At 36.8% G+C, this 12,449-nt stretch overlaps 1 protein-coding gene across 8 annotated transcripts in view; it reads right to left on the bottom strand.

Moving 5' to 3' along the window:
* The window catches only part of DOCK9 (dedicator of cytokinesis 9), a 277,662-nt gene that overhangs the window by 72,902 nt on the left and 192,311 nt on the right, over positions 1–12,449 (bottom strand). For all 8 annotated transcript variants that reach the window (XR_002090054.2, XM_019486925.2, XM_019486921.2 and 5 more), the window contains exons 31-34: positions 11,490–11,668; positions 10,215–10,331; positions 8,513–8,633; positions 4,633–4,766 (exon numbers count right to left, since the gene is read on the bottom strand). Coding sequence is in view for 7 of the 8 variants with exons in the window: in XM_019486925.2 (XP_019342470.1) it covers positions 4,633–4,766; positions 8,513–8,633; positions 10,215–10,331; positions 11,490–11,668 (551 nt within the window). In the remaining variant the exon portion in view is untranslated. The remainder of the gene's footprint in view (positions 1–4,632; positions 4,767–8,512; positions 8,634–10,214; positions 10,332–11,489; positions 11,669–12,449) is intronic.

The raw sequence follows: 12,449 nt of genomic DNA, 5'->3' as shown, positions 1-12,449 counted from the left end.
AGGGAGAGCATATGAACAGGGTTTATCTAGAGTAGTCTATCCCTTGTCATGCCCCTCTGGCATCCACCATCACTGGTTTAGAGACACATTCCTAGCTTGTTTAACAACTATTAATGGATCTAGCATCAATGAATTTGTATAGTTCTTTTTTGGAAAACAATAACAAAACCGGGAACCGAGACTGTTGACAGATAAATCCATGCTCACACCTGTGGATTCTATTTTTCAACAGAGGCAATATGGAGCTCTGACTCCACAGAATTTTCTTTCTTTTTAAAGTCATAAATGAGAACTCCAAAGAACAGGTCATGTTTGTGGGAAGCTTGCTTCAATACAATCATTCTTGGAGAACCTATTCCTATATTTATAGTTTCCCATAAATATAGGAGCTAACTAACAGTGATAAATGTTGACTGAATTCTATCCAAAAACTAGAACAAGTCTGCATATCTGTGAGAATAGCATTTCTTAGGCCAAGTGGAAAAATATAGTAAAACCCAAAGCATAACACACACACATTTGGTTTTACCTATTGTGAGTAGAGATGGTCTTGCTTCATTTGTGTGCCACTAGAAAAATATAAAGAGACTTGCAAGTAAATTTGCAAGAATACCTCCTAAAAGATTGAAGTAGGGAGTAGCTTTATCAGTTAGAATTCTTGAACACCACACACATTTATATTATACCACTGCTCCACAATCTGCCTGGATTCTCTGTAGGTTTTTGGTAAAGTTTAAGGGATTATATCTGACCTGGATTTGGGACCAACCTGAGGGGCTTCCGTGGTATGTTTCTGCACCTGTGACACCTGCACCTGCCAGAGTTAATCTGTAAAAGTGCTCAGCCTCCTTGATATAGACAAGAGAAAGCTACTGACAGGGCATTCTTATTATAACAATAAACACAGCTGTGGCATTTACCACATCCTTTTACATGAGATACCAAAGTCAATGATTTCCAGGGTCTGGCAATACTCATCTTGCTTACCTGTTGTCTGAATGCTGGGAAGGATAGCATGCATGGGAAATTTTTAAGGAATCATATTTTAATTTTCCCATCTTATTGGTCATGTATTAAATAGTGTTGTTGTGCTTAGAATGCAGAGTAGTGATTTACTGGTAACTAGAATTTTTTGAAATATACTGTCCACATATGCATTCTCACCATGAGTATACTCATGCCCTGAGACTTTTTGCCTTAGCAATAACCAGACCACCACAGCTCTGTACTGCCTCATGATCCCTTACTGAAGTGAATTCAGGCAGCGCTAACTTCCCACCCCTCAGTTTCCTTTCGACTGCAAAGATTGTATGCATGTAACTGAGGAAGAGGGAAAGGTGGGTAGAGTTTGAATGTGTATGTGGACAACACTTTTTGAAGAATGCTGGTTACTGGCAAGTAACTTTTTTCTCCTTTGGGTAACTGTTTACTTACACACTCCTTCCCACTGTGAATTAGTATAGTATACCTGGAGGTGGGGCTCAGTGAACAGTGACTGTAAGACTGCTTCACCAAATGTAGCATCTGCCCTGGAGACCTGTACAGTCATGTAGCTCTTGGTAAAAGCACTACTCCATGTAACTGTTCTGCAGATATCATTTATGGAGACACTGGCTGTGTCTACACGACACGTTGACTGCACAGGTATTATTGTACGGTCATTTAGTACTTGCTTATACAAGTACTAAAATGACTGCGCAGTAACCCAAGTTACTGTGCAATAGTACTGAAGAATGCTTTCTTTGAGATGCTACTGCACAATAACCTAATACTACTGTGTAGTAGTGTCACATTATGGTTTTTGCCACGCAATGCTACTGCACAGTAATATCAGGCTACTGTGCAGTCAGTGTCTCATGTAGACATGGACACTGAGTAGTCACCAGACCTAAGTTATAGTAAAATGGGCCCAAATCACAGAGGGGGGTCCACACTGGAGATCTCGTATTACAGTTTGTAACAGCCTGCTAATCCACATGGACAGTCTCTGGATTGATGCAACTAATGTGAAGGACAATTCCAGAAAACCTTGATCTGCATGACCGCATTGCCATGGAGAGACCAACTCCCTTTGTGAAAAAAATAAAAGTGAAAAATGAAATAAAAGGCTTGCTACTCTTCATGAAGAGGGGAAGTAAACACTAGGTAATTCAATTTCCAAAAAGCAGCGACTCATATTGGAGCAAAAACATATAGAGGAACAATTAAAAGAAAAGGCAAAGGCAAACCTGGACCAAAGCTCCAAACAAAGGCAAAGGCCTTTCCTCCTTCATAATAAAAATGGATGAAGGAAAAACAGAAACTTAATATTTAAGAAACAGGTAAGAAGAAGAGGAAATAAAAAAGCAGTAGGAGCCAGAAAAGACTGAGTTGAAATATAAGCCACAAGAGCTTTCAAACAGGAAATTCTCCATCTTCTACCAGGCAGCTGAGGGAAACTGAGGAGCAGGAAGAGGCTAGCACACAAGTGAAAAGAGGCATGAAGGACATGGATATGATGCACTCAACAGTTACTGCTAAAACAAAAATCTCCAGTTGAAGGCTCTACTCACAGTGTGAATGGGTATGCAAAGTGTTGTTGGTTTGGGACTGAACATGTAACCTGAGTCCCAGATTTGTCTTTCAACAGTTACGAAGTAAAAATAAATGCAGAATGAGATTTAATCCTAACTAGAAGGTACTGTAAAGCAGGGGGGAAGCAACATCTACTTACATGCCATTGGCTTCAAGATTTTCACAATCATTACTGTATACTGCATTTCTCTTGACAGTACTCCTGTCATGTAGGGAAGTACTTTCCCCACCATTTTACAGATGAGGAACTGAGGCACAGAAAGACTAAACTTATATGTCTGATATATTAGGGAACTAAACCTGGTTCTCAGGCTAATGCCCTAGCCATGGAGCCATCTTTCCTCTCCCCACCATCTCTGAAGCAGTTTAAAGAAACTTGGATGAATCCCACAATCAGTGTTCTTTAAACAATTTCATGCTGAATAAAAAAATTACTATTGCTCTTTATTAATAAAATCCTTAAAACAATTAGTAAAAAAAAAAATCTGTATGTTGTATAACTGATCTTTTCAAAGTTAGGAGAGTAGATAACTGAAAGGATTAGATATTACTCTGGGAAAACATTAACAGCATGCAGAAAGCAAAAATCTAAGCTGGAAGTCTAGGCTAGGATTTTCAAAGGGGCCAAAAGACTTGGGTTTATATTTCATTGAACTTTCAAATTGAATCACCAAATTCTTAGATTCCTTTGAAAATTCCAGCTCTATGTTTATCTGCTAGCAAAACACTGCAAATTAAAACATGAAAACTATATAGTGGTCAACAGTTTTGCCAGTTAGCAACAGCACAGCCATTTAGAATGTTTTCAAATAAAAGAATTTTCTGTGCCCAAAATATTGAATAGCCCAATTTTATTTGAAAGAGTCGAAACCCACCATCCTGCTAACATTTGTATCTATACTTAAATTTAAGCAAGTAGTCCTATTAATTTTACTGAATCCATTTGTTTAAAATTAAGTATGTGCATATGCACCTTCAGGACTGGGCTTATGTGACATTCTGGATATAAACTGCTGCTAAGATGTGGCAAAACTCTAGTCAACATGCATTTCACTCAGCAGCTTAATTATGCCAAACACACAAAATAAATCCCATATACTTCTTGTAACTGAAGGCAGAGAGCAGCATGCAAAACATTCTCTGGCAAAGCTGGGATTGTTAGAAGTGAAAAGTCCACAGTAATGCGTTTTTTCTTTGTTGAGTGGAAATTTTCTTCTTCCTCTCCACTAGCGCGCATAGCATGAGCAGAATGCCTTCTGAGCAGTCTCTCTCTCTGTTACATGAAGGCATGTCAGGGCCAGGGGAAAAAGTTAATAAGTGTGATATGTGCAACAAGGTCTAACAAAATTAAGCGCTAACAATATAAGCTTTAAAAAGACATAACAGTTACTGCAGCCAAAGCGCCTAAGTTTGTAACAGGTTAAAATAAAAATCATTTAAAATACCTGACCCACTCTAAGGATGGGTCAATCCAGGGCATGGGAGTTGGGGAGGGGAGGGAAAGACGGATGGAAGAGGACACACTAGTTTGTTTCTAGCATTTAGTAAGCATGGTGCACTAATTACTTAAACTAACTAGCCTTCAGAGCACAGTACTCACTGAACGGGAAAGGCACTTGTAATTTTACATAGATAGGTTTACACTTTTGAGAATCTAATCTTTAAATATTTGTTTCCCTGAACATAAAACTTAATATTTTTAGTGCTCTTATCTAGCAAAGCATAAAAAACTACTCTCTTAATAATTTCACTAACTTAAGGAAACCTGTTTATGTAATATGAAAAATATTCTGATATATGCAGTGGCAAAACAAGCCCATATGATAATTATTACAAAGAAAGTTTATATCCAGTACTACCAAGTAAATAACAAGATATTTCACATATGCTTTGTTTTAATGAAACACTCAGAGCCTGGCTAAACTCTAGTAGAATTATTAAAAAGACTCCCAGTATCTACAATGGGAATGAGACCAAACTTCTAATAAATAATGGATAGTTTTCTAGTGATAATGAACTATATATTTTAACATAAAAGAATTATACACAAACTTTTACCTTGTCAAGAGAATTACTCTTGTCACTATGCCTTTCTGGGAGACTGTTTCCTGAATCTGTACTTATAAGAGAGCCTCTTGAGTCAGCATTTCTTACACAATTGATATTTGGAGTTGAAGAGGTATACGGGGAAGCTAAATAAAATGAAAAAGATTCTTCATATATAAGCTTACTCATAGAAATTTATATTCACAAAGTAAATGCAATTTTAGAAGAGTCAAATCGTACTCCTTTCAATATATTTGATAAGGCTTTAACAATTAATAATGCTATCAATTCAACATCACAAGCATTTCACCATCATGTTAGGATGGTTTTAAATAGCATCCTGAAAGATTCACAGTAAACCACTCACAGTGAAGTAATTTCTCCCATTTAACTTGTTACTGAAACAAAAGAGCTGTTTAACAATAACACAACAGAAGAATTTAATGCAGAACTGAGGAAACCTGTATCCAGTTGCAGGAGGGCTTGAGGTAAATAACATGTATTTTTTCCAATTGGAATGTTGATAAGACATACATTAATGCTGACTGCTTCATTCCTTTTTTTTTTCTTAATAAAAAGAGGAGACAGTACTACTGGTTGCTAAAGAAAGACATGATTTACTCATTAAAGGTAATACCATTTTTCAAGTAATAACAGCCTGGAAAGATGTATACTCTGCTTAGGAAAAATCTGTTAGTTGAGCCCACAACCTAAAACTGACTGGGGGGAGGGAGGAGGGGCAGGGGGGTGAGAAAAACAGCTAAGACCTAAGAACAGAGCAAGCAAGAGGCAATTTAACAAAATGACTTTCCAACATTATCACCAGAAGTGTGAATTTTGGCATGCCCATCCCCAAGAAATAACATAAAAATAGCATAAAAAGAACAGGTAAGCACTAGTTACTTCGATGCCAGTAAGTCTAAAAGGTCCACATCTCATTCCATCTCTAAAATGGCTAAATTTTTCCTGCCAGTACGCCCAAAAGTATACTTCTTGCTTCAAGCATGCTATTAAGTTGCACCCAGGGAAATGCTGTTTATTCCTCCATTATCTTCATGGGCAGTTTATGTGGGCCTCTTCTTCCCCCTTCCCTGAAACCTAATTCTATTCCATCCTGTGGAAACACCATTATGTGAGGTTCTAGCTCAAGCCTGTTTGAATCAGTGCGTCTAAATGACAAACAGCATACAAGAACCCAGAGGTGAGGGCATTTTTCCATCTCTGCTGTTGAACATGAGCCACTGGATGGAAAGTAATGCATACAAGAGGGCACTGAACTCAAGCTTAGTGAGGCACGCACTTTCCTGAAAGGAAGCTCTGAGTCTGGCTCCACTCCTAGTACTTTTTATGTATTTTATCTAATAACTAATTAATGAAAAATAGGTTCCCTCTTACTGTCCTCACTAGGACAGAGTCTGGATACATCTTACATGCTTTCATTCTGGGCTCAGTGACTCTTGCATTCCTTTCCATCTAGTGTCCCAGAGCTAAGATGGACAAGAGGGAGCTTGACTACAATTCAAGCCAACAAGAAGGCATTTTCCTCGGATGGAGGCGGCTTTGTGTTCTCGCCTTAGTCCCAATGCATTTTTATCCAATGGCCGACTATTTTGTATGAAGTGGAGAAACAGCAGTGGGAACAGGGATGGGATCAAAATTCTGGGCTTTCTCCCCTTTTCACTGGGTTGAAGTCAGGATGTTTCTTTTTCTCCAATGACTCTTGCGTTTCTTTCTATCTAGTGACCCAGCATCAACAAGGAAGATGAAGGATGCTCTCCACTTTACCTAGCCTCAAACCTGCTACTGGAAAGTAGATGATGCATGTCCAAATCCTCTCCAGATGGCAGAGGCATAGAACCCAGATTTCTCACTTTCTGGAGTTGTGACCCAACCAGAAGATGACTGGGTAAAATATGGGTGGGTGACTTCCTCCCCACTAAAGTGAAACAGTCAATTTTTCCTCTACTTAAGGATCAGAGATTATCATGTTTAGTGCCAAAAGCTTACAAGCAGAATAGGATCTGGGCCTAAATCTATCTGAGGCAGAACTCTCTTCTCCACAGCTACTGAAGGAGTTTTGTGGGCTTCTGGTTCTCAGACCTACTGGATGGTTGATGAATTATTTGGGATGTTGCTACCTGAAAGAACAACAGCAGCAATCTAAGAGTGTATCTACACTGCAATTAAAGCAGACATACCTAGACCAGTAACCAGTTCAGATGTTACTAGGAGGGACAGCAAAGAATTTAGTGCAGGCTAATGGCCTGGGTATTTATTCAGCTTCTTGGGTGCAACAACAATATAGCTACATCCAAGTTTAGAATTAAACATGAGGTGGTCAAAGCCAAAGATGTCTCTGAACAAACATCAATAAAAATGATTTAATTGATCTGGTAGACATGGGGAAATGAATCTATATTATGAAAAGCTTTGATCATTCTAGTCAGTGAAGAGAAAGATCTTTGGATGAAACTCAAACTGCCTGTCAATGTTAGAAAGTAAAGAACATGATGTTCAGCTTTTGCTTTTTGTATAGATTTCTGAATCCGAAGTATGGGCATAATAGTGAAATACAAATATTAAAAGTTTCTCTGAACTAAGGAAGAAGGAAAACAGACTCATTAATTGATCTCTCTCAAGAATAAGTAAACAGCTGTTTCAGTCTAAGCTGGAAAAATGTCAAGCAACTTTTTAACTAATATTTTAACTAGGATGCAAAAAACAACTCTGTCTTAATTGCAGATAAAGGCAGCCACATTTACTTGAGTGCTAGCCACAACAAGCTAATGTTTTTAAACACAAATTGTCCCTATCCATGTTAGGTATCAAGTTGAGTTGTACCACAAAACCCCAAAATGTAGTGTAAACATAACCTCTTACATGGCGTGAGAGAGAGACTTCATGGAGTTTATCAATGACTTCTGAGGATGTGAAAAAACTCCTCTGTTCACTCTTTATTTCAAAGTTTGTGGATTTGAACACAATTGTATTGATTTATCTCTCGTTAGACTGCAAAATCTTTATGACACCTGTTCTGGAGGACTCAATTACAATACTTCTGAGAGATTTTTTTTTTTATTATTACTGTTAGCTTTGTTATCATCTCAATTGTACGTATCAGAACACAGACATGTTTTGGTTCATTCTCTCAAAAGAGCTGAAGTTTTAGGTCTTCTGCTGATAATATTGTGAGCAGTTTCAATTTTTATTTATAAAATATAACTACAAGGACACACAAGTTTTCTAAAAGGGAAGCAAGTGCATACAAACTAGTTACTAAAACAGGACTTAGGGGGAACACTACCACAATTTAGCTTTCATCTACTGAGGATGGCTAAGTAAATAGCAGCAGACATGCAGCAAATGCCTATCCCATTTTACCTTGCAATAACAAATTTAGGTGGATGACTTCGCATCTGACTTGGCTCAAGTTCTTTTCTTATTCCATATCGTATTACTAGTTTCATTTCTAATTTGTTCTTTTTCCAAATAAATTTTAGTTGTTCAAGCAAAACAGTCACATGCAGTCACAGTTGTACTGCTAGAGAAAATGCTGAGCAACTTAGAAAAAAAGGTTCTGCCCAGTTTCAGAGCTAGTAAGTTGAAATCCCTATTATTATGCAGCTACCATCAACAGCAATCCTTTGGATACTCTCTTACATGCTGAGGTATTCTTTTGCCCAACCATGATTACCCCCAACTCTTTTTTTGCAATGCAAAAGAAACAAAACAATTTGTGGGGGGAAAGTCAATAAAGACTTTCATCAAGTTCAAAGTTTCTCCTTCATAACAAGATCTATGTGCCTTCACAACATTTTTTTTTAATATCACAACATTTCTTTTTAATACAGGAAAACAAAATTAAACTAGCAAGGACTTAAAAATGTATTACCAATGCCAGAAATAACACCAAACAGATCTTTGTGAAGGCTGTTATCCAATGTGTTTCCTGATTTTTGTGGTGTCACTACAGGATTTGCAGTGGGCAAACTGAGTGATTCATCTTTTGCACTCTAAGAAAGAAAAACACACCCAAGTGATTATCATCTGCGTAGCCTGATATTTAGAATTTCTATATAACAAAAACTATAATAACATAAGTAGAGGTGAGATATCTGATGTTTTCATAAATCAGGGATGGCCTCAATTTTGTGTCACGGAGAAGTGAAATAAAACTGTAATATTTAGTGGTTCATAAATTCTAACATAGAAAAATATTTCCTGCAACATTTCCTAGATAATTTTAGTAGCAAAATTATATATTTAAACTCACCTTATTTTTGTTTAAATCATCCAGAAATTCTTTCTAGTAGAAACACTGCATAAATATTTCTCTTTGTTGTGTGACCTGATAGTGGAAACTTTGCAACATTGGACTCAAACAGATATGCTGGATCATTGAATCTAGTGTTCTGGCATCAAAGGCATGCACTTTGCAAAATGCTGTTCACAAATTTATCAAGCTCTATCTTAAAACTGATTATTTTCCCCCATTACTTCTACTGGGCTGTCCTCCTCTGATGGTTTGAAACCTTACCCTAGCATATAACCCAAGTTTATTTATGTCTAATGTATCTGTATTTATTCTGTTGTTTAACTGAATTAGATAAAAGTTTTAAAGAGACATCAATATGTGATCTATTTTGCTGAGTACCAACAACTATTATCTTTTTCTTTATTTCAATATCAAACACTGCTGTTCCTTTGTTATTAACGTATGTACTTAATATTATGCAGGAGAATTCTCACTAACTTTCAGCATCTTAACTACAACTGTTAGCAGGGTCAGGGTCTACAATAAAAAGTATAATTCCTGAATAAAAAGTAAAGTTATTAAAATTTTAAATAGCATCTAGCTATTTAAAAAGTGTATATTAACAAAGACTGCATTACAATTCAGATAAATAAGAAGGTCAATCAAGAACAACCTTCAGTCATTCAATCATTTCTATTTTTGATGGTTAGACTTTAATTTTAATGTTATTTTAACATTTCAGAAACAGATTTCTGAAAGCAAGTACATATACACTACACCTGTAGTTTTCAACCTGTGATCCATGGACCCCTAGAGGTCTGCAGACTGTCTAAAGGGTCTGCAAAAAATGACTACAATCAAAAGTATATGAATACCCACACTTACAATTCAAAGGGGTCCAACATGCCCATTTGATATTTCCAAAGAGGTACGTACCTCCATTCAAAATTTTTAGGGATTCACACATGAAAAAAGGTTGACAACCACTATACTGCATCCATCTTGCACCTCTTAGACATCTACAATTTTTATGACTTAGATGGAAATTTTGCATGCCCACACTGGTTCATAAACAGCAAAATATTAAGATTGTAGATGTACACCAAACCCACACTATCACCTCTAGGGCATCACACCAGTTCAGACAGTAACGGTATGTGCAGCTTGACTGGTCTAGAGAAACTGACAGCAGTTATTTAAAGAGGTAGTTATCCATGTCACTACCTTTATAAATCTTATCCTAGACTCCTAATATACAAAAGATCATAGGTATATTACTGAATATATTCTGATAAAAACAGAAGAGAATATCAAAAAAGAATCAGGAGTGCACACTCACACTGCTGGAAGGATTAACAGGAAACAGAGACACATCTTTGACATTGATTCGCTGAACATTTTCTACTAGCAGTCCAAACAATGGCAGATACAAAGTGGCTATTCTTGCTTGGTGGCTCTAAAAACAAATTCATAGTCCTTATTAGCAATCAGTAATGACACCAGTGTTAAGCAATAGGAAAGATTTGCAAAATCAGGATTAAAGGACATATCCATTACCTTACCAATACACAATGACAATCTCTACTTTCCCCTTGGTGTGCCATTATTAAAAGGGATGGTATTAAAGTTTACAAAACAAGGAATTTATTCCTTATTAATTATATCTATCACAGGAAACTCTAAAGTATTCAAATGTGGTTTAAACTAGTGGTTCTCAATAAGAGGTCCTGCAAGCAGGTTTCAAGGGATCCGGCCAGCCTGGCTCAGCACACAGAAGAGCTGCCATGGCTACGTGGGGTTAAAGTGTGTCCCAAAGAAGGAGCTGACCCACCTCACCCAGCCCCATAGCCTCCATCCTGCAGGCAGGCAAGACTCTGCATTGCTGTTGCTCAGGTTACTGTGGCCCTGGGCATCTCCATCACTGAGACCTGCCCACTATACCTAGAGTTGTAATGGCAGGGCTGGAGAGTCAGGCAGTTGTTGTGGCAGAGGTGGGCCATGGAATTTATGCTGGGGGCAGGGCTCAGGAAGAAAAAGGTTGAGAACCTCTCGTTTAAACAAAATACAGGAAGGGTCAAACTAACGTTATGTGAACTTGAGTAGCCCATCAGGTCTGCAATCAAAATATCGTGGCTTCCCCATAGTACAGTTGTCTCCAAGTTAAAAAACAAACAGGAAACTTCAAAATAATTCAGTGTCTACTACCACAGCTAATTTTATTTAAATTAACTATTTCTCACTCAAATAGATGATGGGAAGATTGACCAAAAGTAATTGTAAGCTAATTGCTAATGTTCACTAAAATAAATGTGTTAAAAACTAGTTATTTTTGGTAAGAAATCCTAACTGAATCAATATTCATTCCAATTTAACTGCAATGCAGTAATCATAAAGCATTTTAGCACAATTAAAAAGTGCATGCACTAACAAGCTGATACAACTGCAGAAACCAATGTTTTAGCAACATTAGCTATACATGTCTTCATATTAAAAACATTTATGGTCTGTTGCTACTATGTCTGCAAATTAATAGAAAAAGTTCTATTTGTAAAACCTTAAAATGTACATACCTAAACTTCTAACACTTTGTACTGATGACATAGCAGTAACTTACCCTGGAAGCATATCTATCATCAAAAGAATGCTTTATCATCAAGTTCTTGAGCACACTAATTGCAATCTGCCGGATGTCTCTGAACTCTTGTAATGCATTTCCCACCTCCCTCAGGAGTAGTCCTACTAAGAAATGATTCTTGCAAAACTCATCTGTTAATGAATAGTCAAGCTGAAGGTCTGAAAGTAGAGTACAAGATATAGTTTAGGAGTGGTGCAATTAATATTAATTTGCAAAGTAATTTCCATCCATTCCCCTTTGTTCAACTTCATTTATAAAGATAAATCAAACATATCTTGTGTGAAAACCCACCTTAACTTCAAAACCATGTATGTGCATTAGATTATTACTATATGCTATGTATTCATTCAGCATATAAAAGCCAGAGTTAATGAAATCTAAACACTACCATAGCTTTTAACAAAAAATTCCCAGAAACAGCAAAATGGAACACGTATTTAAATGTAAATTATTTTTAATTCACTTGGGCCAAAATTTGAGTTCAATGCCTAAAGTCAGTCTTCTAAATGTGTATTTAGGCACCTTAGTAGAGGCCTCATATGCAGGGGATGTGCCCCCATTTTTTTCAATGGCAATAGTAGGTGTCAATATCTTTGTATAATGAGGGCACTTCTTGGGCATCTGAGACCCATTCACATATTTTTGAGCCACTGTGCCTGTCCAGAGTCATTTGCAAGATTATGAGTTGCATATAGATATCCTATTTCACTTTTAGATATTCAAGTTCTTTAAAATCTAAATTCACTGAACTGAGTATTTTGCACTACCAAAGGAGTTCTTTGCAGGACTAAGAATTTACTGCTTTTTTTCCTAGCAAGTAAAAAACTTCATAAAACTTTGTAGTAGATATTAAAAATGTTTCAGGGAGAAGCATTGTACACACAAAGAAAAGGACCCTAAATTAATTAATTTATTCTAAAAATTATCAGAAACATATGA

This window comes from Alligator mississippiensis, chromosome 1, assembly GCF_030867095.1.
Source record: "Alligator mississippiensis isolate rAllMis1 chromosome 1, rAllMis1, whole genome shotgun sequence".
Classification (NCBI taxonomy): domain Eukaryota; kingdom Metazoa; phylum Chordata; order Crocodylia; family Alligatoridae; genus Alligator; species Alligator mississippiensis.
Note: the sequence above shows the minus strand (reverse complement) of the source record. Positions and strands in the feature narration are given on the sequence as shown.